Here is a 25847-nt window from a genome sequence, read left to right on the forward strand (position 1 = left end):
TGCTCCTCTAGTGTTGGCTTCTGCTTATCACATCATCAACAGAAGCCGTCACTGGGGTAGCCGCACAGGAGAGGAAAGGTCTGTCTATCAGCAGATTTTTTCAGGATAGCGGATGTGTTTCCCATATATATAAATTATATCAAAGCGCTATAGCTAAAACCAGATTATAAGTCCAAACGGAGTGCGCTACCACAAGGTCAGGCAAGACCTAAGAACTTATACACAATCGTTTAAGCGCACATCCTGGATCACATAAAAGTCCACAAATGCAGTTTCTTGATTCTTTGTGCCACCGTCACCATGGACACCCAATAGTATAAAGACTCACCAGATGTATTGGCCACTGCTAGACTGGCCAACCATGCACAAATCCAGGAGCCTCAGTACTTCAGGATCCTGGTGCCACTTTAATGCTGTCCTTTTAGATCACCATCCTTCTATGCATAATACCTCAAAGAAATAGCCTGCATAGCATAACTCCGTAAAAACTTTAAAACTTTAATTATAAAATTGAACTCACATGCTCCAAAAGTATTGCACACATAGAGCTTGATTCACAAAGCGGTGCTAACTGTTAGCACGCCTGTGAAAACCCCCTTAGCACGTCTAAACGAGCTTTTCGCGCGCAAAACTTTATGCGCACAAAACTTTACACGCATAAAACTTTACGCACACACTGCACAGAGCGGAGGGCGCACCGCGCGAAGTGCCCATTAAAGCCTATGGGACTTAGCACGCGCACAGGACTTTGCGTGCGCAAAACTTTGCGCGCGATCTGATTGAGAAATCCGGTGCTAACCTACTTAGCACCCTGTTTAGCACGTATAAAGACTTTAGACGTGCTAAGTAGGTTAGCACCGCTTTGTGAATCAAGCCCATAGAGTTTTACGGGCTCTCCCCCGTTGCCAAGTAGGGCGCTGCTTGGGTCGGGTCCTCTAGCTCCCCCTCCACTCAGCCTGCAGACACCGCCGCCTCCACCGGCCGTTCACTTCCTGGTATGTCCAACCTCCCGCCCGATCGATTTCGTCACTCCCTCGTGATTCATCAGGGGAATGGGGGTTGGACTCATTACCAGGGTTCTTATATCCTTCTGAATGGCGCCGATTGGCCGCTTCCGTCCGCGTCATACGCGTCACTATGTACGCATGATCGCAATGCGTTTATTTTGTGCTGACATGTTGCCCGCAATGCGTTTATTTTGTGCTGACATGTTTGCTCCCATTGCGTTTATTTTGTGCTGACATGTAGCCCGCAATGCGTTTATTTTGTGCTGACATGTTGCCCGCAATGCGTTTATTTTGTGCTGATATGTTGCCCATTGCGTTTATTTTATGCTGACATGTTGCCCTCATTGCGTTCATTTTCTGGTGTCTGGGGTAACTGTTGCTGCATTTATTATTTAATGGTCATAGTTGGCTATGTTTGCTGCTTTGGGGTTCCGGTATACTATTAAATAGCATCACACAGTTTCTGCACACCCATGATGCGAATCCTCATTTGACCACATCATAGCATAAACACTGCTTTCTTATGCCTCACTGTTACATCATTATGTTAGCTCCACCCATACAATGTGATGACCATGCCCACTTTTTGGCACAGCCCTCCCATTTTACAGCAACCCCTACCCCTCTGTTTGGCGCGGCGCGCAATGCACTCCGCCCCGCCCCCGGTTGAACCGACAAAAATCTGGTCATTCTAATTAACTATAAATAAATATTGTAAACAATAAGCAACTGTATTCATTATACTATTTTCACTACAGTTTATCTTTAAAGAGGCACTACAGCGAAAAACTGTAAAATTAAAAATATGTGCAAACATATACAAATAAGAAGTTCATTTTTTTCCAGAGTAAAATTAACCATATATTACTTCTCTCCTATGTTGCTGTCACTTACAGTAGGCAGTAGAAATCTGACAGAAGTGACAGGTTTTGGACTAGTCCATCTCTTCATAGGGGATTCTCAGAAAGGCTTATATTCTTTACATATTCCCAAAAAAGGATTTTTAAACAATGATGCTTGCCAGCCTCCCTGCTCGCTACAGTTTTTTGGCAGTTGGACAGAGCAACTGCCATTCACTAAGTGCTTTTGAAAATAAATATATCCCTGAGAATCCCCTAGAAAGAGATGGACTAGTCCAAAATCTGTCACTTCTGTCAGATTTCTATTACCTTCTGTAAGTGACAGCAACATAGGAGAAAAGTAATTTATGGCTGATTTTACTCTGGAAAAAAATGTACTTGCCTGGGAGACGGACGCTGCTAGCAAGGCACCTGTGAGTCACACCCGCCAATGAGGTCTGGGAGCCACCGCTGCACAGAGAGTTCCGCCGATTGGGCCAGGGAGGTCAGTGCCGCCGGTTCCCCTCCCCCCCCCCCCCCAGCCTGATCGCTGCTGCCTGCTCTCACCACCACAGACTCTCTCCCGCCGGACAACCATCTCCCGCACAGCCATACTTTCTGGCATGCATGTAGCCAGGCTCCTTCTCTCGCCGACCTGCCGCTGCTACACCTCTGGTGCCAGGTCCCCCTACACGGCAACACGCACCAAAAGAGGCTACGACATCTGAGGATCAGCTGCCCACCTTCCTACACGACGGCCCCTTCAGCCACCAGACACTGACACAAAGCAACCACCGGCAACACACTGCCCCAGCAGCCATTGGACCCATGCTCTCCCCCACCGCTGCCAGAGCCTCTCCACCACAGGGTACCCGATGTCCTGCACTCCACCACCACTGTGCCTGCAGCCCCATTGTTGTTCATCAGCTGCACCAACAGCCATTGGGACATTTGACTAGGCCACTAGACAGCTGCAGCATTGCCCAGGGACTATCTCTCTCTGCTCTGTCCTCACTTTCTCTCTCACTTTATCTTTATCTTCCTTTTTCTCTTGCATCTTCTCTCGCATCTCTCTCTCTTCCCCAGGGTGAATGGGGGGGGGGGCATCTGATTCAAGTATCGCTGCAGAAGCGTTTGAGTGCCATATACGGCAGCGGATTACCCCCTCCAGTCCTTCTCCTGGGTCCACCTGTAAGCTTCTTTTCTCTATATCTCTCTATGCTTCTTTCCCGGAATTCTGGGGGCATCCAAATAGCTGCAGACTCAGAGCTGTTGAGCGCAGAAGGTAGCGCTCCACTCACATAGCACTGGATGTCTCCTCGGGACCTTCCACTATGTAACTATTATGTTCCATGCACTGTGTACTCACTACTAAATGTAATGTACATTACTGGTTGCGTTTTTGCTGTACCATCACCGACCCTGTATGTGCCAAAAATAACCCCGTTGTACTTGGCGAAATAATTCTGATTTGTATGTTTGCACATATTTTAAATTTTACAGGTTTTCCCCGTAGTGCTCTTGGGGGGTATTCTTAGTTGTGCCTAGTGGAAGTAAAACAGGGCACTGGAGTTTTATCCTCCTGACACAGGCTTTATAGAACATAGGCATAATCTTTGTCACTGGCTGCTGACAATTCCCAGCAGCACATGAAAATCAGACAACAAAGACCCACGCGCCAAATGACTGGAAAGCTCCTTGTCGTTGGCTTTATCATACGCATGACGTCACCCACCCAACTATGGGCACGCTGACCACATTCAACATGGAGTCTAAGGGCTCCAGACTCCGCCCACAATGTTCGCTGCCCCATTCTCCACCTGGAAGAGTAGCTGGGAGGCAGCAGTGCTGGAGCTGTCGCCGTGTGATGACGCGTTGTGTTTGGTGAGACACGGCTGTTGTGAGCTTGTGGCCGCCGCGGCAGGGGATGGCGGAGGCGGCGGCTTTGAGCGGAGAGGAAAAGGAGGAGGATGGCGGGAAGAGAACGGCGGAGACTCTGGGCTTCTATGAGAGGACTGACAAGAGGCGCCCGGAGGGGAGGAACTCCAACCTGTCAGGTGAGGAGGGGAAGAACAGACAGCAGAGGGAGGATAGATGTGACAGGTGGGTGGAGGAAGTAAAGTGGGTGACAGCTGAGTGAAGGGAAGCTAGGGGTGATAGCTGGGTGAAGTGAAGGTAAGGGTGACAGCTGGGGACAGGAGAGATGGGGGTGACAGCTGGGTGCAGGAAAGATGGGGGTGACAGCTGTTTGCAGGAGAGATGGGGGTGACAGCTGTGTGCAGGAGAGATGGGGGTGACAGCTGGGTGCAGGAAAGATGGGGGTGACAGCTGTTTGCAGGAGAGATGGAGGTGACAGCTGTGTGCAGGAGAGATGAGGGTGACAGCTGTGTGCAGGAGAGATGGGGGTGACAGCTGGGTGCTGGAGAGATGGGGGTGACAGCTGGGTGCTGGAGAGATGGGGGTGACAGCTGGGTGCTGGAGAGATGGGGGTGACAGCTGGGTGCTGGAGAGATGGGGGTGACAGCTGGGTGCTGGAGAGATGGGGGTGACAGCTGGGTGCTGGAGAGAGGGGGGTGACAGCTGGGTGCTGGAGAGAGGGCGGTGACAGCTGGGTGCTGGAGAGATGGCGGTGACAGCTGGGTGCTGGAGAGATGGGGGTGACAGCTGGGTGCTGGAGAGATGGCGGTGACAGCTGGGTGCTGGAGAGATGGCGGTGACAGCTGGGTGCTGGAGAGATGGGGGTGACAGCTGGGTGCTGGAGAGATGGCAGTGACAGCTGGGTGCTGGAGAGATGGCGGTGACAGCTGGGTGCTGGAGAGATGGGGGTGACAGCTGGGTGCTGGAGAGATGGGGGTGACAGCTGGGTGCTGGAGAGATGGGGGTGACAGCTGGGTGCTGGAGAGATGGGGGTGACAGCTGGGTGCTGGAGAGATGGGGGTGACAGCTGGGTGCTGGAGAGATGGGGGTGACAGCTGGGTGCTGGAGAGATGGGGGTGACAGCTGGGTGCTGGAGAGATGGGGGTGACAGCTGGGTGCTGGAGAGATGGGGGTGACAGCTGGGTGCTGGAGAGATGGGGGTGACAGCTGGGTGCTGGAGAGATGGGGGTGACAGCTGGGTGCTGGAGAGATGGGGGTGACAGCTGGGTGCTGGAGAGATGGGGGTGACAGCTGGGTGCTGGAGAGATGGGGATGACAGCTGGGTGCTGGAGAGATGGGGATGACAGCTGGGTGCTGGAGAGATGGGGATGACAGCTGGGTGCTGGAGAGATGGGGATGACAGCTGGGTGCAGGAGAGATGAGGGTGACAGCTGGGTGCAGGAGAGATGAGGGTGACAGCTGGGTGCAGGAGAGATGAGGGTGACAGCTGGGTGCTGGAGAGATGGGGATGACAGCTGGGTGCTGGAGAGATGGGGATGACAGCTGGGTGCTGGAGAGATGGGGATGACAGCTGGGTGCTGGAGAGATGGGGATGACAGCTGGGTGCAGGAGAGATGAGGGTGACAGCTGGGTGCAGGAGAGATGAGGGTGACAGCTGGGTGCAGGAGAGATGAGGGTGACAGCTGGGTGCAGGAGAGATGAGGGTGACAGTTGTGTGCTTGGAGCATAAGGGGAGATGCTGGGTGCAGGAGGGGTGGGGATGATAGTTGTGTGCTTGGAGCATAAGGGGAGATGCTGGGTGCAGGAGAGGTGGAGGGTTGGCAGCCGGGAGCTGTCGCCGTGTGATGACGCGTTGTGTTTGGTGAGACACGGCTGTTGTGAGCTTGTGGCCGCCGCGGCAGGGGATGCTGGGTGCTGGAGAGATGGGGGTGACAGCTGGGTGCTGGAGAGATGGGGGTGACAGCTGGGTGCTGGAGAGATGGGGGTGACAGCTGGGTGCTGGAGAGATGGCGGTGACAGCTGGGTGCTGGAGAGAGGGGGGTGACAGCTGGGTGCTGGAGAGAGGGCGGTGACAGCTGGGTGCTGGAGAGATGGCGGTGACAGCTGGGTGCTGGAGAGATGGGGGTGACAGCTGGGTGCTGGAGAGATGGCGGTGACAGCTGGGTGCTGGAGAGATGGCGGTGACAGCTGGGTGCTGGAGAGATGGGGGTGACAGCTGGGTGCTGGAGAGATGGCAGTGACAGCTGGGTGCTGGAGAGATGGCGGTGACAGCTGGGTGCTGGAGAGATGGGGGTGACAGCTGGGTGCTGGAGAGATGTGGGTGACAGCTGGGTGCTGGAGAGATGGGGGTGACAGCTGGGTGCTGGAGAGATGGGGGTGACAGCTGGGTGCTGGAGAGATGGGGGTGACAGCTGGGTGCTGGAGAGATGGGGGTGACAGCTGGGTGCTGGAGAGATGGGGGTGACAGCTGGGTGCTGGAGAGATGGGGGTGACAGCTGGGTGCTGGAGAGATGGGGGTGACAGCTGGGTGCTGGAGAGATGGGGGTGACAGCTGGGTGCTGGAGAGATGGGGGTGACAGCTGGGTGCTGGAGAGATGGGGGTGACAGCTGGGTGCTGGAGAGATGGGGATGACAGCTGGGTGCTGGAGAGATGGGGATGACAGCTGGGTGCTGGAGAGATGGGGATGACAGCTGGGTGCTGGAGAGATGGGGATGACAGCTGGGTGCAGGAGAGATGAGGGTGACAGCTGGGTGCAGGAGAGATGAGGGTGACAGCTGGGTGCAGGAGAGATGAGGGTGACAGCTGGGTGCAGGAGAGATGAGGGTGACAGTTGTGTGCTTGGAGCATAAGGGGAGATGCTGGGTGCAGGAGGGGTGGGGATGATAGTTGTGTGCTTGGAGCATAAGGGGAGATGCTGGGTGCAGGAGAGGTGGAGGGTTGGCAGCCGGGAGCATAAGGGGAGATGCGGGGGGGGGGGGGGGCAGCTGGGTGCAGAAGAGATGGGGGTAACAGCCAGGTACAGGAAGGATAATTGGGATAGGGGATGGATGCAGGAAGGTTAGTTCTCAGGAGCATAGGGGTGACAGCTGTGTGCAGGTAGGATTGTGGTGATGGGATAGGCATGGCATTGTGTGCAGGAAGGATAGTGGTGATAGGGATGACTGCAGGGTCTAGTGGTGACAGGAGTTGCAGGACAGAGCAGGGAAGAAGTGGGCGACAGGTGCTGGGAGGATATAGGGTTGCATAAGAGTGGGTTTAAGGGACAATAGTGGAGGCAAGTGGCTGTAGGAATCAAATTGGCAACATGCGGATGCAGCAAATATTGGGGTTGCAGGAGAGAAGGTAGAGATTTGGTTGACATGTGGGTGCAGAAAGGATCAGGTCCATATGAATGATGGTGGTGCAGGGGAGATAGCACTGTAACTGGATGCAAGAAACATGGCGATAGCAGGAAAGTATGAGTAAGTGAACCATGTTGGTTCCATATGGTAGATTGGAGAATTCAAGGACGTTTTCGGGGTGGGGGTTGTACATGGAATATATGGCAGGATGGATCTTGGTAAATGTTAGTCATGGGAGGAATTTCAAAGTTGTGTTATGTAGGTGAGTATAGACTAACCAGCAAGCTCATGGTGACCCAGAACTCATTGGGGTGTGTAAGGGACTACAATGGTCCTAAAAGCCCCCTTACTAAGATGTTAAGAAAAACAAAAGTTTGCTTTCCTAAAACAGAAAGAATTTGCGATAATTCAGGTTGGAGTGAGCTCGAGATGTCTCCCAAGCACCACTGCTGAATATATGCAAATTAACCATTGTACCCTTAGAAGCTAAACACACCTCCAGAACCGCTGGAATGCAATGATGTGTCAGCTTGTTAATATGTACAGAGCCATAATAATCCAACATGCATACAGACTGTTTCGGATTGTTTGATCCTCATCAGTGCATGGCATGGATTAATTTGGCTCTATGGAGTAGGGCTTGTAAATCCGAGAGGCACAGACTAACCAGCAAGCTCATGGTGACCCAGAACTCATTGGGGTGTGTAAGGGACTACAATGGTCCTAAAAGCCCCCTTACTAAGATGTTAAGAAAAACAAAAGTTTGTTTTTTAGGAAAGCAAACTTTTGTAGGTGAGTATAGAGATATGGCTGAAGTTACGTTTGATAGGTATAGCCATGCTTTAGTTAGATGTTACCAGGGCTGTGGAGTTGGAGTCGAGGAGTCGGAGTCGAGGCCATTTTGGTTACCCGGAGTTGGAGTCGTGGTTTCATAAACTGAGGAGTTGGAGTCGGAAGATTTTTGTACCGACTCCACAGCCCTGGATGTTACCGTATATATTGACTATTAAAGAGGAGCTGTTAGGTATAGGGTCTCAGAGAAAAAAAACACATATATCAGTAGCTAAATATTGGCTGTACTTGCATTACATATGCATTTCACTGTCCACGTTTGGATTTCACAGAATTTTTATATAGTATTTGCAGAGATTGATGCTGCTGACAGCTCATGGCAGGTTCCATGTTTGACTGTCTTGTATGAAGCCAATTGTGATGTAATATCCTCCCTTACCCTGCTTCCTGATGATTCGACTCACAAAAAAGATCCGGATCAAAGATCCTAATGGTTCATGATCCGGACAACACTACTGTGCAGTGAATATTAATTAGCCATGTGGCTAGGAACAATAGTGGACTCATGGAGTATACTCTAACTGAACATGTGACCTGTGAACAGCACATTGATTTTTCAGTGCTGTGAGCTGGGCTGCAAGATACAAGCTGCTGTAAAATGAGCCTGTAACTTCTGACTGTGAAAGCAGCCTTAGGGCGGGATAGGGAAATGAAGGGGAGGACCAAGGGAGTGCAGTAGAGAGAAGAAGCAGCCCCAGCATGCTTTGCAGTATCTGTTATGCAGCCTGCCGGCCTCCTTAGGAGCTTGGGAATACAGAGCCTTGCTATTCAGTAAAAATCAAAGTGAGAGAGATTTTTAACTTCATTATTGCCTTTTTTGGCTTTCTTCTAAATTGTTTAACACAGGAGAATAGAGGTTTAAATTAGCTTTTGCAGCCTGACAGTTACTCTTTAAGGTGAATCTTGTAAGTTTTGGATGGTACCGATTGGCTAAACAGTGACAAGATAATACAGAACTAGTATGACTTACAGCAGAATGAAAGACTGTTGGGTTGACAGATGGAGTTAGGTTGGCTGTGACTGAAGTGTTCATATAGGGTAGCTGATGATCAGCATGTAGATATAGAGAAGCTGCTTGTTGGCATGAATGATGGCGTGTTGAGTGGGGGTGGTTGGAAATGCCAAATTACGATTTATATTATCGCTTTTTGAAAAGTGTCTTTCTGTTGGGGGGTCTGTCAATAAAGTTAATTATAAGCATGGAATCTGCTATTGAACATAGGTGTGTAGTACATTGGTCATATTTTTAAAGTTACAATGGGCTCTATTCTCAAAGACTTCCCGCATGCGGTAAAGTACATGCGGGAAGTTTGCGACCAAAATACCGGCAAGTTGAAATTCTCAAAATGTTCCGCATGTTTTTTCCGCATGCAGAAAAAGTGCGGGATTCATGCGAAAAAATTTCCGCAAAAGTCGGTATTTTCCGCAATAAAAAATCAATTCTCAAAAATGTTCAGGCGCATCATTTCGTCGTTATTTAACGATTTTTTTTATCACCTACAAGTAGTAGGTGATATATTTTGCATCCCATTGACTTTAATGAAGTCTGGAGGCTTAAGGGCTGTGCTTGCTGGACTTAAACTTTTTTTTTTTTTAAACACTTTTTCATGCGACCTTTTTACCGCATCATTCCCGCATGAATAATGGCTGTTTACACATCTTTTTTTCCCACATGCGGAAAATATTAGTGAATGTGGAAAAAATGCGGAGTTTACCGCTGGCGGAAATATAGCGGTAACATTTTGCGGAAATGTTTGCTCTTTGAGAATAGAGCCCAATCAGTCAGAAAAATGGATTGCAATTCTTAAATTGAACAGATATGTAAAAAATTGTAGGGTGTGTCCACCGTAAAATTACCACAGTTAACCAAATGCTGCAGAAAAATTTGCATTCTCTGATTGGTCCAATGCTTCTGGGTTCTGTGATTGGTCTGACTCTAACATGTCTGCGTTCTGTGGAATTCAGTTTTCTGTATACTGAATTCCACTCAGTAATCCAATTTCCAATCGGAAAACTCGGAAATTGGAATTCTGGGGACATTTTTTGACCATCCCTAATGACATGCAGCTGGGTGAGAACTTTAGAAAAAGCTATAGCTGTGTTGGCAGCTGTGAGCAGGGATGGGTGGGTAACACATCTGCTAGAATGAGTTGGTGGAATAGGTGACAGAAAGCTCTCTTTATGTTTCTGGTAACCTCTGTCAGGGATGGAATCACAGCACCTGACTCCCTCCCTCATCTGCCTGTGTTATGCTGGTCTTTGTTCACCTTTGGGGGCCTCTCACCCACTAGCACTATTCCTGTCAGGCAGCAGTGGTGTGGCTCAGTGTCAGCATTTTAGCAGAGGCCCCAAGCGAACCATTTCATTGGTGATTAAAAATGGCAATAATGAGCAGCTCAGCAGGTAGCTAATTGGATTGAATGTTTTGTAACACAGCTGCCAGACTATGCTGAGGAAACCTGAAGACTGCCAAATGTAGCAATACAAGTTCCACAAGGCCTAGCCAGTTGTGAGAATGTGGACTTGTAGTTCCTCAACAGCTTAAATAAGGAACGTTATGCCAGCCTGTCTCATCCTTGGAGGGGGTATTGCTGCATGAATGATGTGGCATGTGAGAGTTTCTGCAGTGACTGCAGATGCACTGCTGCAACAGATGTGGCATACGGCTGCTTCCTGGATTGATGCTGGATTTCTGAAATAAGCTTAATATGCAGAAGTTGGCAAGTAAAAAGATGGAGTTGAAATTCACAAATTTCATCCTGCTGGTTAGGAATTTGCTTAGTATTGGCGGCCTCATGTAATGCTACATACACACTTGAAAGATTAATGAAAGATCACAGACCAATTTTACCACCTTCCATGTTTGCACACCAAAACCCGCTAGCAGATCCGCAAAATGCTAGCAGATTTTGAAACGCTTTTTCTTATTTTTCTGTAGCGTTTCACCTAGCATTTTGCGGTTTTGTGCAGCGGTTTTGGTGTAGTAGACTTCATATATTGTTACAGTAAACGCTGTTACTGAACAGCTTCTGTAACAAAAACACCTGCAAAACCGCTCTGAACTGGCGTTTTTCAGAGCGTTTTGCGTTTTTCCTATACTTTACATTGGAGGCAGAAACGCATCCGCAATCCAAAAAATGCCTCACCCCGGGAGTATGCGTTTCTGCAAAACGCCTCCCGCTCTGGTGTGAACCATCCCATTGAGATACATTGACCAAGCGTATCTGCAGCCGCTGAAAAAAGCCGCTCGGTGTGCACCAGCCCTAAGAGACCCACACTCTACACACAAAACATTTATATCGCGCTTTTCTCCTGGCGGACGCAAAGCGCCAGAGCTGCAGCCACTAGGACGCGCTCTATAGGCAGTAGCAGTGTTAGGGAGACTTGCCCAAGGTCTCCTACTGAATAGGTGCTGGCTTACTTAACAGGCAGAGCTGATATTCGAACCCAGGTCTCCTGTGTCAGAGGCAGAGCCCTTAACCATTACACTATCCAGCCAATTCTACACAGTCTATTCTAATATGTTGGTGCTTTATAAATACAATAAATAAATAATAAATAGATAAAAATCTTTGCAAGATACTTTACACATTCAAAAGATCAGTACAGGTAGTCCTCAGTTAATGAATGAGATAGGGACTGTAGGTTCGTTCTTAAGCTCAATCCGTTCTTAAGTCGGAACACTGTGCTATCTCTGTCCCCTTTGCCTCCCATGTACCCTCCGTTGCCTCCAGTGTCCCCCTATGTGCCCCTCTCTTCCCCTGTGCCTAATTGTCCTCTTCAGTGCCCGTTGTCCCCCCCCCCCCCCTGTGCACCTCCATGTCTCCACCTCTGTTTGAACCCTGTATTTGTTCCCCTGTGCTTCTATTTGTACCATCTGTGCCTCTGACATACAGGAAGCAAATGGTTTCTGCATCTAGCGGTGCTGTATGCGGCTATTGGGGGCAGGAGGCAGAGAGCGTACAACAGACAGCGTTGGACTCGGTTCGGCGTCCAACACTGCTGGGGACCTGCATTGGCACTCGGGGGAAGTGTGAAGCCGCTTCTTCAAACTTTCCCCATGTGGAAATGACGTCATCGCGACAGGATCGGGTCATTTGTATGTCGGGCATGCGTAACCCGAGGACTACCTGTATCTGCAAAATATCAGCTCCTGTAAAATGCATTCATAGTCTGATATCTGCAAATTTCATACACACCTTGTTTAACAGACATTCATCTGCAGATTTGACTATCACCTGCAGATCTGAAGATCCATCCAAGTGGATCTGATCTGCAGATGAATGTCTGTTAAACAAGGCAGTGTTCTCCCCAGAATTTTTTTCCAGCCGGGTGGGGCAATATGAGAGAATGCAGGGCCGGTGCTTCTGTGCCCAACTCTGCTTACAGCATAGGAGGAGGTGAGCCGATGACAGCCGGGTGCTCATCAAAACTAGCCAGGTGGAGTACTCGGCTAAAAGAGCCTGGGGAGAACACTGCAAGGTGTGTATGAGATCTGCAGATATAAACTATGAATGCATTTTGCAGGAGCTGATCTTTTGCAGAAGCTGATCTTTTGCAGGAGCTGATCTTTAAATGTGTACAGCATCATTGTATACAGCATCTTGCAAAGATTTTTATCTGATGGGGAGTTCAGCGCCATAGAATAGACTGTGTGTAGAGTATGGCTCTCATACTACATGGAAGGGGGTAAGATTGGTCTGTGCTCTTTCATTAATCTTTGAAGTGTGTATGTAGCTTTAGGAGCCGCAAATTATTCACCCAGCTGGCACCTAGTTTTTACCTGCAACTGTATCAAACTGCAACCATAGCAAAAACCTGAGACATTTAAGGCCGGTTTCAGGCTACGTTTCCACTGTAGCGTTACATTTTCGCCTGCAAAAAATCGTATTAGATTTTTCTGATTGGTGAAAATTCGCATGTAAATTTGTACGCGTTTTTATGTGAAAATTCGCATTGGTTACATATGCATAATCTGCCTAGTAACAGCTTAGTCATGACTGCTGACAACTTCCTGTAACCATGGATCTAATGCAAATTTTCGGGCAAGTAACGTGAAAATTCGCATTGCCTATACAAAGCATTGTACGCGATGTCCGAAAAAATGATACAGGACCTCGGATTTTTTTCAGGCGTACGAAAATTCGCATAGAGTGGAAACGGCTGCATTGACATTAGTTTTAAAATCTATGCGAATTTTCTGAGCAGAAAAACTGACACAAAACGCACAAGTGGAAACCTAGCCTTACAGTTCTCTGTTGTGGCGGGGATGCGATGCCCCTGCTGCATCCCACCGTAACGCAAAAAATGACAAACATACGACCCTGTGGCAGAGTGCGCTGACAGGGTCATATGCACAGCGCCGCCCCCCACGAGTGCGTGAGCACATGAGAGCGCGCGCACAGTGGCGATTGTGGCAGAGTTACGGATATCTACTCCCCTGGGGCTTAGATGAAGTTTTTAGGGGAGTAGATATACTGTACTGTAAAGGTAGCCATACACTGGTCGATTTGCCATTAGATCGACCAGCTGACAGATCCCTATCTGATCGAATCTGATCAGAGAGGGATCGTATGGCTGCCTTAACTGCAAACAGATTGTGAATCGATTTCAGCCTGAAACCGATCACAATCTGTTGAGCTGCTCCTGCCGCCTGTATCTATCGATGGCTGAAATCGGCCATTGTACGGGCCCCTTAATTCTGCATCAACTTGGAATTATTTGCATCTCATTGACCATCCCTGGTGGCTGTGATGGGGAGAGGTATATTAGAACAGATATCTGCTTAGATCTGATCTAATATGCAGGGGGGGCCATGTGGGGAAGGTGGTAAATTATCAACATTGGTTAGTTATCGATCAATTCAATTTATCTAGGATATGTATCCCTGAGTTTGAGGGATCAGCCTTGTCAAATTTTAGGAGCCATTTCCACTTATGAAAATTAGCGTCGGGGGAGGGGGGTAAATGTAAACAAAGTCTAAAAAAACCCATGAAAACTTTCATTTAAAATCGATACTACAATCAAAGTATTGATTCAGTATTTATCTAAATTGCCCATTCTTTACTTGATCGATGCCTGCAAAAGCCCAAGGGAACACAACATTTGCATGGCTTTGTGGTTTGTAGTTGATTGACAGTGCACAGCAGTTGCAATGGTGGGGTTTTTGCTGAAATCTTGTCTTAACCTCCCTGGCGTTCTATTAAGATCGCCAGGGCGGCTGCGGGAGGGTTTTTTTTTTAATAAAAAAAAACACTATTACATGCAGCCAACTGAAAGTTGGCTGCATGAAAGCCCACTAGAGGGCGCTCCCGATGCGTACTTCTGATCGCCTCCGGCGATCAGAAGTAACAAGGAAGGCCGCAATGAGCTGCCTTCCTTGTTTCGCTTTCCTCGTCGCCATGGCGACGAGCGGAGTGATGTCATGGACGTCAGCCGACGTCCTGACGTCAGCCGCCTCCGATCCAGCCCTTAGCCCTGGCCGGAACTGTTTGTTCCGGCTACGCTGGGCTCGGGCAGCTGGGGGGACCCTCTTTCGCCGCTGCACGTGGCGGATCGCCGCGCTGTGGCGGCGGTCAGGTAGCACACGCGGCTGGCAAAGTGCCGGCTGCGTGTGCTCCTTTTTTATTTGAGCAAAATCGGCCCAGCAGGGCCTGAGCGGCACCCTCCGGCGGTAATGGATGAGCTGAGCTCGTCCAGACCGCTAAGGAGGTTAAAGAGACTTCGTAACAAAATTTTCAGCCTTATTTCTTCTATCCTATAAGTTCCTATACCTGTTCTAATGTGGTCTGGCTTACTGCAGCCTTTTCTAGTTGCACTGTCCCGCACTGCCTAGTGTGTTCCCAGGCACTAAGCAATCATTATGTGGAAGATCCTGATCAGACACAAATGGTATAGTGTATGCCTAGCAGCACTAGCTGTAATGTTAAGAAGCTTTTGCTACCTGGGATTTGTCCAGCCCTGATATATGTTTGCAATTTGTACATGCAGTCCTGCGTCACTCCGTTATAAGAATGGGGGCTCTGTAAGTCTCATACCTAATTTGTAAAAATGTTGTGGGGCAAGTGGCATCATGTGTATAGCAAACTTCAGAGATCTGCTCACAGCTGCCCCGCTATGTGTAAGGATGTGGTGTATTCGCCCATTTTTATTTTATTTTTTAAAGCAATACAGAAAATGCATTCATGTTCAGTCACCCTTCTCTTTTCATAACTAGGGTTATACAGGTTGCAGCCATTACTTCTGAGCTTAGTAGGAGGTGTTAGATCATGGGTGTGTTTGTCATCAGCTACCCTCTCTCACAGGGGCGTCGTCTATGTGAAATCTCACACAACATCATCAGTAGCAGCCTGTGTTTTGTTTTTGTTTTCCTCCACCAGTCTGCCGGATTCTGTCCCAGCAATATGAAAGGAAAGAAGGGGTTCCTCCAATACATGTAAAATATTTTATATTTGTCATTATGCAGCTGAAAAAAGGCTGCTATTTATTATTATAAGTTAGAAAATAGATTTTATTTCTGAAATCTTGTATTTTTAATTTGGGTCCACTTTACCAAAGATAATCAAAGTGATAGTGCTGCCTCCAGCACCCGAAAAAAAGGAGAAGCCAACCGGGGCAGTTAATGATTGTTATGATCAGACATGATTAAGGATTTCTTGGTGGCAAATTCAAATAAATGTTAATAGTTGGTGCCCTCTGTGGAAAAGTCAAACATGCTGATGCTGTGGTTTTTGTTACTTGGAATTTGGTTGTTAAAAAAAAAAAAAAAAAATCAGCGCGGCAGTGTATTTAGTTATTCAATATTTATTTTAGATATTGCTGCAATATTTATACTAGTTTGCAATCTTAATTTAATATTTCGTTTTTACAAAATAGAAATCAAAGCTGCTTTATACCGGTAATCTGTTTGCTGGCAATCACTGCTATTCTTTGGGGCATTTCTGCCCATGGCTGTAGTTGGCAATGATTTTATATTACGTCTACATGTGGGTACACTCATAGCCATTAGTTTTATTACCAAATAATATTAACAGAATTTTACCTACATTGCTGCAGACAGCAGATTTTTGTTGGTCCGGTCTGGTTTGCTTAGTTTTATCTCTGGAATTGGGCAGAATTGCAGAAATATTTTGCGCCTTGAGGCTAGGTTCAGAGTGGTCAGTTGCATAACGCACATGATTTAATGTGTTAGGGTCAGTTCACAATGATTTTAAAAACGGCTCCGTGGCTCAGTTTTTTGGCCCCGACCAATCCGGAGCCACGGATACAAATGATAAAAATAGCAGCCGACTTCACACACTTTAAAAAACGGATCTACGGGATCCGGTTTGAAAAAATGAAAGGAGAGTCCAGATTTGCAAAATTTTCACTGAGCCCGGATACCCGCGTAGGCAATGAAGGGCAATACAATACAACAAAGGACTCCCCCCCCCCCCAATCACCTGGGTCCCCGCTGCCCCTCCAGCTAAGCAGTGAGCGGGGAAGCAATTACCCACTTCCTTCCTCTGCTTGTCACGTGACTTCCTGCTATGCTGCCCACTGAAGTATAGAGGGCGGCATTGCAGGAGGTCATGCGGCGAGCGGTGGAATGCAAGGAGGGTAATTGTTTCCCCGCTCGCTGCATTCCCAAATAGCTAAAGGGGGAGCGCGGACAGGGGGGACCCAGGTGAGGGAGAGGGGCATCCGACCTCCCCCCCCCCCCCCCCCCCGCTGCTGTGCCTGCTGCCCCCCCTTCCTGGCTGATACCCCTCCAGCTCAGCGCCCCTCCTCCACGGCCAGGGCTGGGGGCACGTTTTTTAAAACGCAAACGGACTGGAAACATATGCTGCAAAAGGGAAGCATGGATCTGTTTGCGTTCCGGTTTTTGAAACCGGAGCCCGGACCACGGATTGCGTTCTGCAACCGTACCTAGTGTGTACCGAGCTTTATTATGAATGTGAACTGCACTGGAGACTGGCCATAGACTGTAATACAAAGCCTGCTTGCAGCGGGTTAGTATAACGTGATCCATTACAGCACAGTACTGTGAACAGGCCCATATAATTGTATGGGCAGTGAGTTGACCATCAGATTTATCTACTTTTGTATGAAGATAGAGACTTATTTTAATGATATGCTATTCATATTTCCTAAAAGTATATCTGCAACAAAAAAAACCAAAATAAAACCCTATGGGGTACAGTACTTACCTTGGGAGGAGCAAGCCTCAGGATCCTAATAAGGCTCCCCTTCTCCTCTGTAGCCTCAGGGGTCCAGCGCTGGCTCCCACAAGAAGTACCCCGACAAGCTGTGCGCGGGCACGGCAATATTCTTACAGCCATCCAGCGCAGGCGCGTCTTTCCGATGGGCTCCCGCAGAAGTAGTCGAGCTAAATCGGGTCTGCTCTACTTTGCAGGCTTGTCGCCTACGCAGGAGAGGATCCAATTGGGCGTGGCTATTTCCACCTGAGCCCAATGGGAAAGCCACTACTGCGTCTGCGCTGGATTGCCGTAGGTATTTACCTCCCTGGTGTTCAGGGCTTCCAGCGCTGGATTGCCAGGATGGGAGAAGTCTCATGAGGATCCGGAGGCTTCCCCCTCCCGAGGTAAGTGCCCCCCATGGCCTGTTTTTTTCATTACAGGTTTACTTTAAAGCACGCCTCAATTGAGTGGGTTATGGAGTCTGTCATATTTATTTCCTTTTAAACAATACCAGTTGACTGGCTATCCTGCTGATCTCTTTGGCTGCAGTAGTGTCTGAATCACACACCTGAAACAAGCATGCAGCTTATCCAGTCAGACTTCAGTCTGAGCCTGATGCTTGTCCCAGGTCTATCAATAAAAGTAGGACAGCCAGGCAACTGGTATTGTTTAAAATAAATATGGAAGCTTCAATAACCCTCTAACTACACTGCCTCTATAATCTAAATTAGTACAGTTAAGGTACATACACACATCTGATTTTTCCAACAGACCGGTCGTTTAGACATCAAATTGTGCGTGTGTACAAATGATCATTCAGCTGAAAAGACTGGATTTAAACAATCTGCCAAGCGGATCCGTCAAAATCAGCGTTATCAGCTGAACGACCGTTTGTACACACGCCCGATTTGACCAATCTCAATGACATGTGTACGCACCTTTAGTGGTTACTTTCCAGAACAGGGTGTCAAGCTCAGATACAAAGCAGGCCGAAATTGTACACTAGTGACCTAGTCGTGGGCCAATCTTGATGTCTATTGGGCACCATTCTCCCTCATAAAGTTCCCAGATGGCCCCCTCCCCTATACAGTTCCCTGGTGTTTAGTGCTTTCCCCCTCCCTCCCGTATGGCTTCCCTGGTGTTCTAGGGCTTCACCTCCAATATAGCTCTCCTAGTGGTCTATAGTGGGCAAACATAATGCAAAGTGGGGAAACCACTTGAGGGCCAAAATGTAATGGCTCTGAGGGCCAGATTTGGCCCGGGGGCAGGAGTTTGACATGTATGCTCTAGAACAGGCATGGGCAAACTCGGAAAGAGGACTCTTGCGCTCCTATTCCTCGGTGACCACTTTAGAGATGTGTTCCTCTTAAGATGTCATGCGCTGCGACGCTCCGTGGCAGGGTAACTTGGGCAAAACAATCAAAAAAAGGAGGAGCGCGCCATAGCGCATTAATCTTAAAAGATGGTTTATTAAAATAGAAAGTTTATACTCACAAACATATGAGTGTACGCGCTTGTCAGCGGGCAGCCAACCGCTTCAACAGGGGAGGATGTCGCGCCGTGGCCAGCAGCGCGAGTCCCGATCGTCTGGGCTCCGTCCGGCTGTGAGGTGGGTATGGCTGAATCAGCGGGCGTGTGACGTCATGACGCGTTTCGGCGCTCTGCGCCTTCGTCAGATGGCGTCACACGCATACAGGCATTCACTTATAGTGTTGCGCTGTGTTGTTGCCATAGTGATAGACTTTCAAAAAACTTTATTGAACTCACCAATGTGTGCCACCCAAACGAACGCGGAAGTTGCATGCGTCCCAGGCGGCATATTAGTAAACAAAGTTACGGAAGCGTGGAAGAGAAGCTGTGTTATACAACCTCCCAACCTCCGTATCAAACTTAAAAAATATATGAATTAAAATCATTTTTATTCCGTTAGTGAATGGATTTTGAACCCATCGGCTTATAAAAATTAAAAGTAATATAAATTTGGATGGTGGGAAATGCAACAGGGGGGAGGGGGGGCGCATAGGGCAGTTCGCGTCATGGAGCTAGAAAAACCATGATACGCAATTTTTGTGCTAGACCGCTCAACGCGTCATCCTCCACCTTTGAAACTACAAACATAAGTAATGCAAACTTATACATATGTCTCAACTAATGGTTGCTGATAAATAAATAAAAACCATAAGTGACATTTATCACTCTACACACTCTATACTTCAGGTTATACACACTCATAAAAGCTTCCTTCCTTACATACATATATCCCTTTTCAGGAAGGGGCATTTCCCATTGTTAAAAGACAGCAGACATGGGAAACACATATACATTGTGGATTATAAATCACTGGGCGTTTTGGTTGTAAAAAGCAACTGACATGGGGGATGAATGATGGTTAGTTAGATCAATATTGCTGGTATCAGACTAATAACTGCCCATATGAAAAACTGTAGGGTGTGGATCACTGGGGAAAATGGGGAAAAGGGGAAGGGAAAGGGGAAGGGGAAGGGGGGGAAAAAGAAAGAAAGGGGGGGGGGGGAAAGGGGGGAAAAGGGAGCTCAGGGATTTGGGCTTCTACGTAGGGGGCAGGGCAACGACCTACTATGGACAAGGACCTATTATGGAGCATACTCACCACCCTCATCTAGTGTTAAGAACTGCTACTAGGGGGATGCTGGAGGGAAAAGAAGAAAAAGAGAATCAAATCAATAGCTCGAACCTCATATTTGGCATAACTTAAACCTCTACACAACAATCAACAGGTCACAAATATGTGGATATCTCTAGTCCTTCATTGAGGCCCTTCGGACTCAGGGCATCCAATTTAAATATCCAAAAGGTCTCCCTTTCACATAGTCTCCTGATTCTCTGTCCCTGCAGTAGATTTTTTGGGATCATTTCAAGGCCCACAATTTGAAGAGAGTCCACACTGCTATTATGAAATTCTTTAAAGTGGCGAGGAACACTGTGTTTTTCCACCCCATCTAATATATTTCTCTTGTGTTCTCCTAGTCTTTGTCTCAATGGCCTAGTGGTTCTGCCCACATAGAATTTTGGACACTCGCAGGTCAACAGATATACAACATAATCACTACCACAGTTTATAAAGTCCTTTAGTTCATGGGTTTGATGATTCATATCGGTTACCTCCCTGGCTCTATGTTTAATAAAAGGACAGCAACCACATCTTTTTATGTTACACCTATAGGTGCCTTTCAGTGAAGGAAACATAGTGCCTGATCCTACTTTTTTCTTTTTAACATTACTCGGGGCTATGGTGTTCTTGATAGACCTGGCCTTCTTAAAGATGATGGATGGGCGCTCTGGGATAATGTCCTTTAGAAGCGGGTCCTGTTTCAAAATGGGCCAGTTCTGGATTATTATATTTCTAATAGAATTAGAGGCTTCAGTATAGGTGGTTATGAAAGGAAGGTCAGTATGGGATCTTTCATTGGTTTCAGCTTTTTCTTTAGGCTTAGGCCCTATTTTATATTCATTTAGTGTCTTTTTTATATAATCGGGCTTATAACCTTTCTCCATAAATTTATTGGACAATATTTCCCCCTGTTCCAAGTAGTCATTGTCTGAGGTGCAGTTCCGTCTCAACCGACAGAATTGACTTCTAGGGATATTTTGTATCCACCTTCGGTTGTGACAACTGGAAGCATGTAAGTAGGAGTTTCCTGCCGTTGGTTTAAAGTGGGTTCTAGAACATATCTGACCCCCATTGTCAGCAAACAGTTCCAGATCCAGAAACACTAGGCTCTCATTTGAAATCACATGGGTAAAGGACAGACCTAAGGAGTTATTGTTACAATAGATCAAAAATTCACCAAAAGTTCTGGCATCCCCATCCCATATTAACAAGATATCATCAATGTACCTAGTGTAGAACACCAGGTGCTTGCTGAAGGGGTTACATGACCAAATATGTTGGTTTTCCCAATATGCCATGTACAAATTGGCAAAGCTGGGAGCAAATCCCGCCCCCATCGAAGTGCCACAGATTTGTAGATAAAGTTTATCCATAAAGGTAAAGTAATTGTGTGATAAAGCAAATTTAAGGAGATCCATAATGAACTGACTCTGTAGCATGGGGAGGGAACCATCTAAAGTAAGAAAATATTGCACTGCCTCTAGGCCTTTTTCATGAGGGATACTAGTGTAAAGGGATGAAACGTCCAGAGAGGCCCAAAGATACCCTTCATCCCACCTATATTTCTGTAACATTTCCATTACGTGTAGGGAGTCTCTTGTATAAGCTTGGGAATCAAGAACCAAGGGCTGTAGAAAATAATCCACGTAAGAAGAAATGTTTGCCACTAATCCCTCCATCCCTGCTACTATGGGTCTACCCGGAGGGTGTGTGGGATTCTTGTGAATTTTAGGGATGTGGTAAAAATAAGGGATGGTTGGGTGACTAGGAACTAAAAATCTCTTCTCATGATCATTGACAATCTTATGAAAGTGCGCATCATTCACTAAGCTTTGCAATTCTTCTTTAAAAGCGACGGTGCATTTGCCTTTATCAGTCATGACTGTGGCTGTCAGACTCCTGCAATGCATTGTGGGACTTGTAGTTCCTTAACAGCTGGAGGGCCAAGTTTGCCCATGCCTGGTCTAGAATGAGACTTTGTTGGTTTGTGTGGCTGTTTGTCTCTGTCTTTGTTTGCTGTTTCTCCCACTGTCGTTCATCATTACATGAATATAAAAGGAACACATGTAATGCTTGTCCAGTTCGCCTCTCTTGCTGTTTTAGTGTGGGAAGCAGACATGCAGATGGAGTCCATTAGCATTACACAACTTATTAGTACAAAGATTTTGGAACGGCATCTTTTGGTCTGTTTTATATTTATGCAAGAGTATTGCACAGTATCTCCCTCACTGTTAAACTGTTTTGTAGTTTCATATTGATCTGTTTCTAGCTTTTTCTTTTGTACTGTGTCTTGTAAAGAAGAAGGCATACACTGGGTAATATTTTTTTTTATCAATATCTGGCCGATCTTATTAAATCTGCTAGAAATTGATAATGATTTCTGATTGATTTTTGGCCAAATTCGCTCAAATTGGTTGATCACGGTAATGAAATATTTTGATTGGCTGTAGGTTGGGTATATGTCTTTGGTGGCGTTCAATTTTTTTTTTGCAATTTGATTTAGTGCGACATGGCAGCACAGCTACTTTCATCTGTCCACCGCTTTCTCCCACATCTTCTCTCCTCTGCCGGGGCTTCTCCTTGTCTGTTTACTCCAGGTAGTGCTTTGTGTCACATGACAAACACTAGAGGCCTCTAGTGGTCACTTAAGATATTTGCTATGCTTCCTCTAGGGTTGGAGGGGGGCCATTAGACACCTGGAAACTTTATAAGGGAGGAAGGTGGACAGTAGACATTGAGGTTGGCCTGGGACCAGGTCCCAGTGTACAATTTCGCCCCACTTTGTATGAGTTTGCTACCCCTGCATTAGATAGATCCCTCTTTGATCAGGTAATGCTAGGAATACACCATGAGATTATTGGGCAGATCGAGGGTTCAATAGTTAATTTCCAATTTTCGATCGTTTTTTTTTTGTTCGATTTCTCATAAATCTATCAGTTGACCAGTGTATGGCCAGCAGTACACAACAATGTAAATAATAGTTCCCCAAATATAACTGTGTGGAATAACGATTGCATAAAGATATCGGTGAGGAACATCCCTGACCTCTATCAGAGATTGTAAAACTTGTACTGTAGGGGGCAGTGCAGTTGGCGTACTTTCCAGCGTGCTATAGGCAGCAGCAACAAAACAAAATGATGTAGCACTTTCAAAATGTGTCACTACTTATACTTAATTATGCTCTATCTTTCATTTGAATTTAGCTCGGCTTTAGAGGATAACAGTACTTGAGCATGTAAGTACAGCAGCCCTCTTATCCAACCCCCAGTACAGGCCTTCCTTCTGTATGGTGCATTATCCCCCACTCCGCTCCTCCTCTCTCAATAGCTGTATGTGCATCTATCTAGCACCTGGGGGTGACCTTTATAATGTTGTGTCTGTACTTTATATTGTGTGCCATATATGATAGCTTCTTCTTTATTGATGAAGACCCGAGTCAGCCATTGAGCACAGTACTGTACCTGAGGAAATGGGCTGCAAAATGCACTAAGACCTGCCAATAAAAACGGTTCCTCGTTAAAGCGCCTCAATGATCCACCCCTTAGGCCTCTTCCACATTGGCAAACAAGTGCACAAATCAATTTCGTACATGCGTTAATGACCTGCGGTGCGACGTTGGGAAGTTGCGGTGCGACGCTCATAAGCGGTGGTAATTATAATACACCCAACTGGAAAATGTCGCAGCTGGACGTTACAAAGCTCCCAGATGCATTACAAAGTAACGCTCTGGAACGCTTTGTCTAATGTGAAAGTTAACAAGAAAGTCAGACTTCCATGTTACCTTTCTGAACGCAGCCTAGGAGCGATCTGTCAAAATCAGATCCTAGTGGGAAAGATTCCTTAAAAGGGACCCAAGGTGAGGGACTTATGGAGACTACCATATTTATATCCTTTTAAGCAATACCAGTTGCCTGTCAGTCCTGCTGATCTCTCTGTCATCATTAGTGTCCGAATCACCCACCTGAAACAAGCATGAAGTTAATCTTGTAAATTTTTTGTCAGATACCTCTAATCTGCATGCTTGGTCAGGGTCTATGGCAAAAAGTATTGGAGGTAGAGGATCAGCAGGACAGCCAGGTATTGTGCATTGTTTAAATAAAAATAAATCTGTCAGCCTGCATATGTCTTTCACCACAGATTCCTTTTAAAGAGAACCTGTACTGAGTAAAAATATTTAAAATAAACACATGAGGTAACTTCAAATGAACATTGCATAGTTCCCTCGCCATCAGTTCCTCTCAGAAGCTCACCATTTTCTTCTGACAATAATCCCATCTAGTTCTGACAATATTTTGTCAGATCTGAAATATATCAGTTGCTGTCAGTAAAATATCAGTTGCTGTCAGTTATAGCTGAGAGGAAAACGGATGTACCAGGTAATGTCCATGTTTCCCTATGGCTCAAGTGGGCGATGTTACAGTTTAACTGTGTGCTGACCAGAAAGCGGTTATGGGTAATGGCTATTTTTAAAATGGAGGACGGAAAATTCCCTTGATCATAGTGAACAAATAGGACGCGGGACAGGAGAAAGACACTGAGGAATAGACTACATGGAAGGTAAGTATGACTTGTGTATACTTATTTTGACTTTTATTTTCAGTACAGGTTTTCTTTAAATACTCTCAAGGGTGTCCTCCCCAGAGAGTTCTGTTTCACTTTCTGAAGTACCCCATCACCTACTATAGTACATATACCTGACAGAAATGTTGAACTCTTGAACAAATAACTCAGTCCAACACAAAACTTCACAAGTACTCCTATTTGAGGTTATACTCTCCTAACTAAATTGCTATTGGTGGTGTCACCAGTAAATTTCAAACTTCAGCGAGTTATTTTTTAAGCAAAGTTTCTGTAATGCATATGAGAGTAAATAAACCCTGTTTCCCTGAAAATAAACTGTAGCATGATTTTTTTAAGCATGTTCAAAATGTAAGCCCTACTCCAAAAATAAGTTTGTGTTATAGCTATGCATTTGACCCTGCTGGTGTACTCTCCCTCAGGGTCATATGTTAGGCACTTTGTGCATTGCGGTGCGATGGGGCGGGGGTAACGCACATTTCTAGTACAAACCGGCCTTTACTGATTGTTTCTGAGCTTTCACTTTCTCTTGTAGCAGTGCTTTGCAAATAAGCTTTCAGTTAAAACGTACAGCTGTAAACTGGCTGAAGGCAAAATATGAAAAATTCCGTCGCCTGTATCAGTTGCAACTGATTCAGTGTAAACCTGCTAGCACTGTGTTTATCACACTAATAAAAGCCTCAAGCAATATTTCCAAATGTGGTTTTGGCATTCTGTTCTATTTTCTAGTCACTCCTTGGAATAAGCATGCAGCCAGTGAAGTCAATGCGGAACGCCTCATCTACTTTCTTGTTCTGGGTTCATCGTTTAGAAAGCATGACAGGCAGGGAATCAACACAGCAGCCACTTAAAGGAATACTGTAGGGGGGTTGGGGGAAAATGAGTTGAACTTACGCGGGCCTTCTAATGGTCCCCCACAGACATCCTGTGCCCACGCAGCCACTCACCATTGCTCCGGCCTCGCCTCCGGTTCACTTCTGGAATTTCAGACTTTAAAGTCTGAAAACCACCGCGCCTGCGTTGCCGTGTCCTCGCTCCCTCTGATGTCACCAGCAGCGTACTGCACAGGCCCAGTATGGGCAGGGCAGTACGCTGCTGGTGACATCAGAGGGAGCGAGGACACGGCAACGCAGGCACGGTGGTTTTCAGACTTTAAAGTCTGAAATTCCAGAATTGAACTGGAGGCGGGGCCAGAGCATCAGTGAGTGGCTGCGCGGGCACAGGATGTCTGCGGGGGACCAATAGAAGTCCTGGGTAAGTTCAACTCCTTTTCCCCCAACCCCCCTACAGTATTCCTTTAAATTCTGTCACATTTTTGAAAAGTTAGCAGTGGCTCTTTACATATTCCTCAGTTTAGGTTACTTGTACCAGCAATGACTCCCTATTGTACCCTCTGATGTGGTTGTCTTGTTACCATGCGAGCATGTTCTGTGTGTTTGGCATGAATACTTGAAGTGTGAGCATGTTAAATTAACCTCAAATTGCCCTTGAGCAGTAATGCTGTTCTAATACATTACTGATT

General features: G+C 46.8%; 1 protein-coding gene across 2 annotated transcripts in view; it reads left to right on the forward strand.

Moving 5' to 3' along the window:
• The first annotated feature begins 3664 nt into the window (after positions 1-3664).
• The window catches only part of TAPT1 (transmembrane anterior posterior transformation 1), a 129591-nt gene continuing 107408 nt past the window's right edge, over positions 3665-25847 (forward strand). Inside the window, exon 1 of one of the 2 annotated variants that reach the window (XM_068277773.1) lies at positions 3665-3903. In XM_068277773.1, coding sequence (XP_068133874.1) covers positions 3774-3903 — 130 coding nt within the window. In that variant the 5' untranslated portion in view covers positions 3665-3773. The remainder of the gene's footprint in view (positions 3904-25847) is intronic. The other variant, XM_068277781.1, reaches the window with a different exon arrangement.

Source organism: Hyperolius riggenbachi, chromosome 1 (assembly GCF_040937935.1).
Source record: "Hyperolius riggenbachi isolate aHypRig1 chromosome 1, aHypRig1.pri, whole genome shotgun sequence".
NCBI lineage: Eukaryota > Metazoa > Chordata > Amphibia > Anura > Hyperoliidae > Hyperolius > Hyperolius riggenbachi.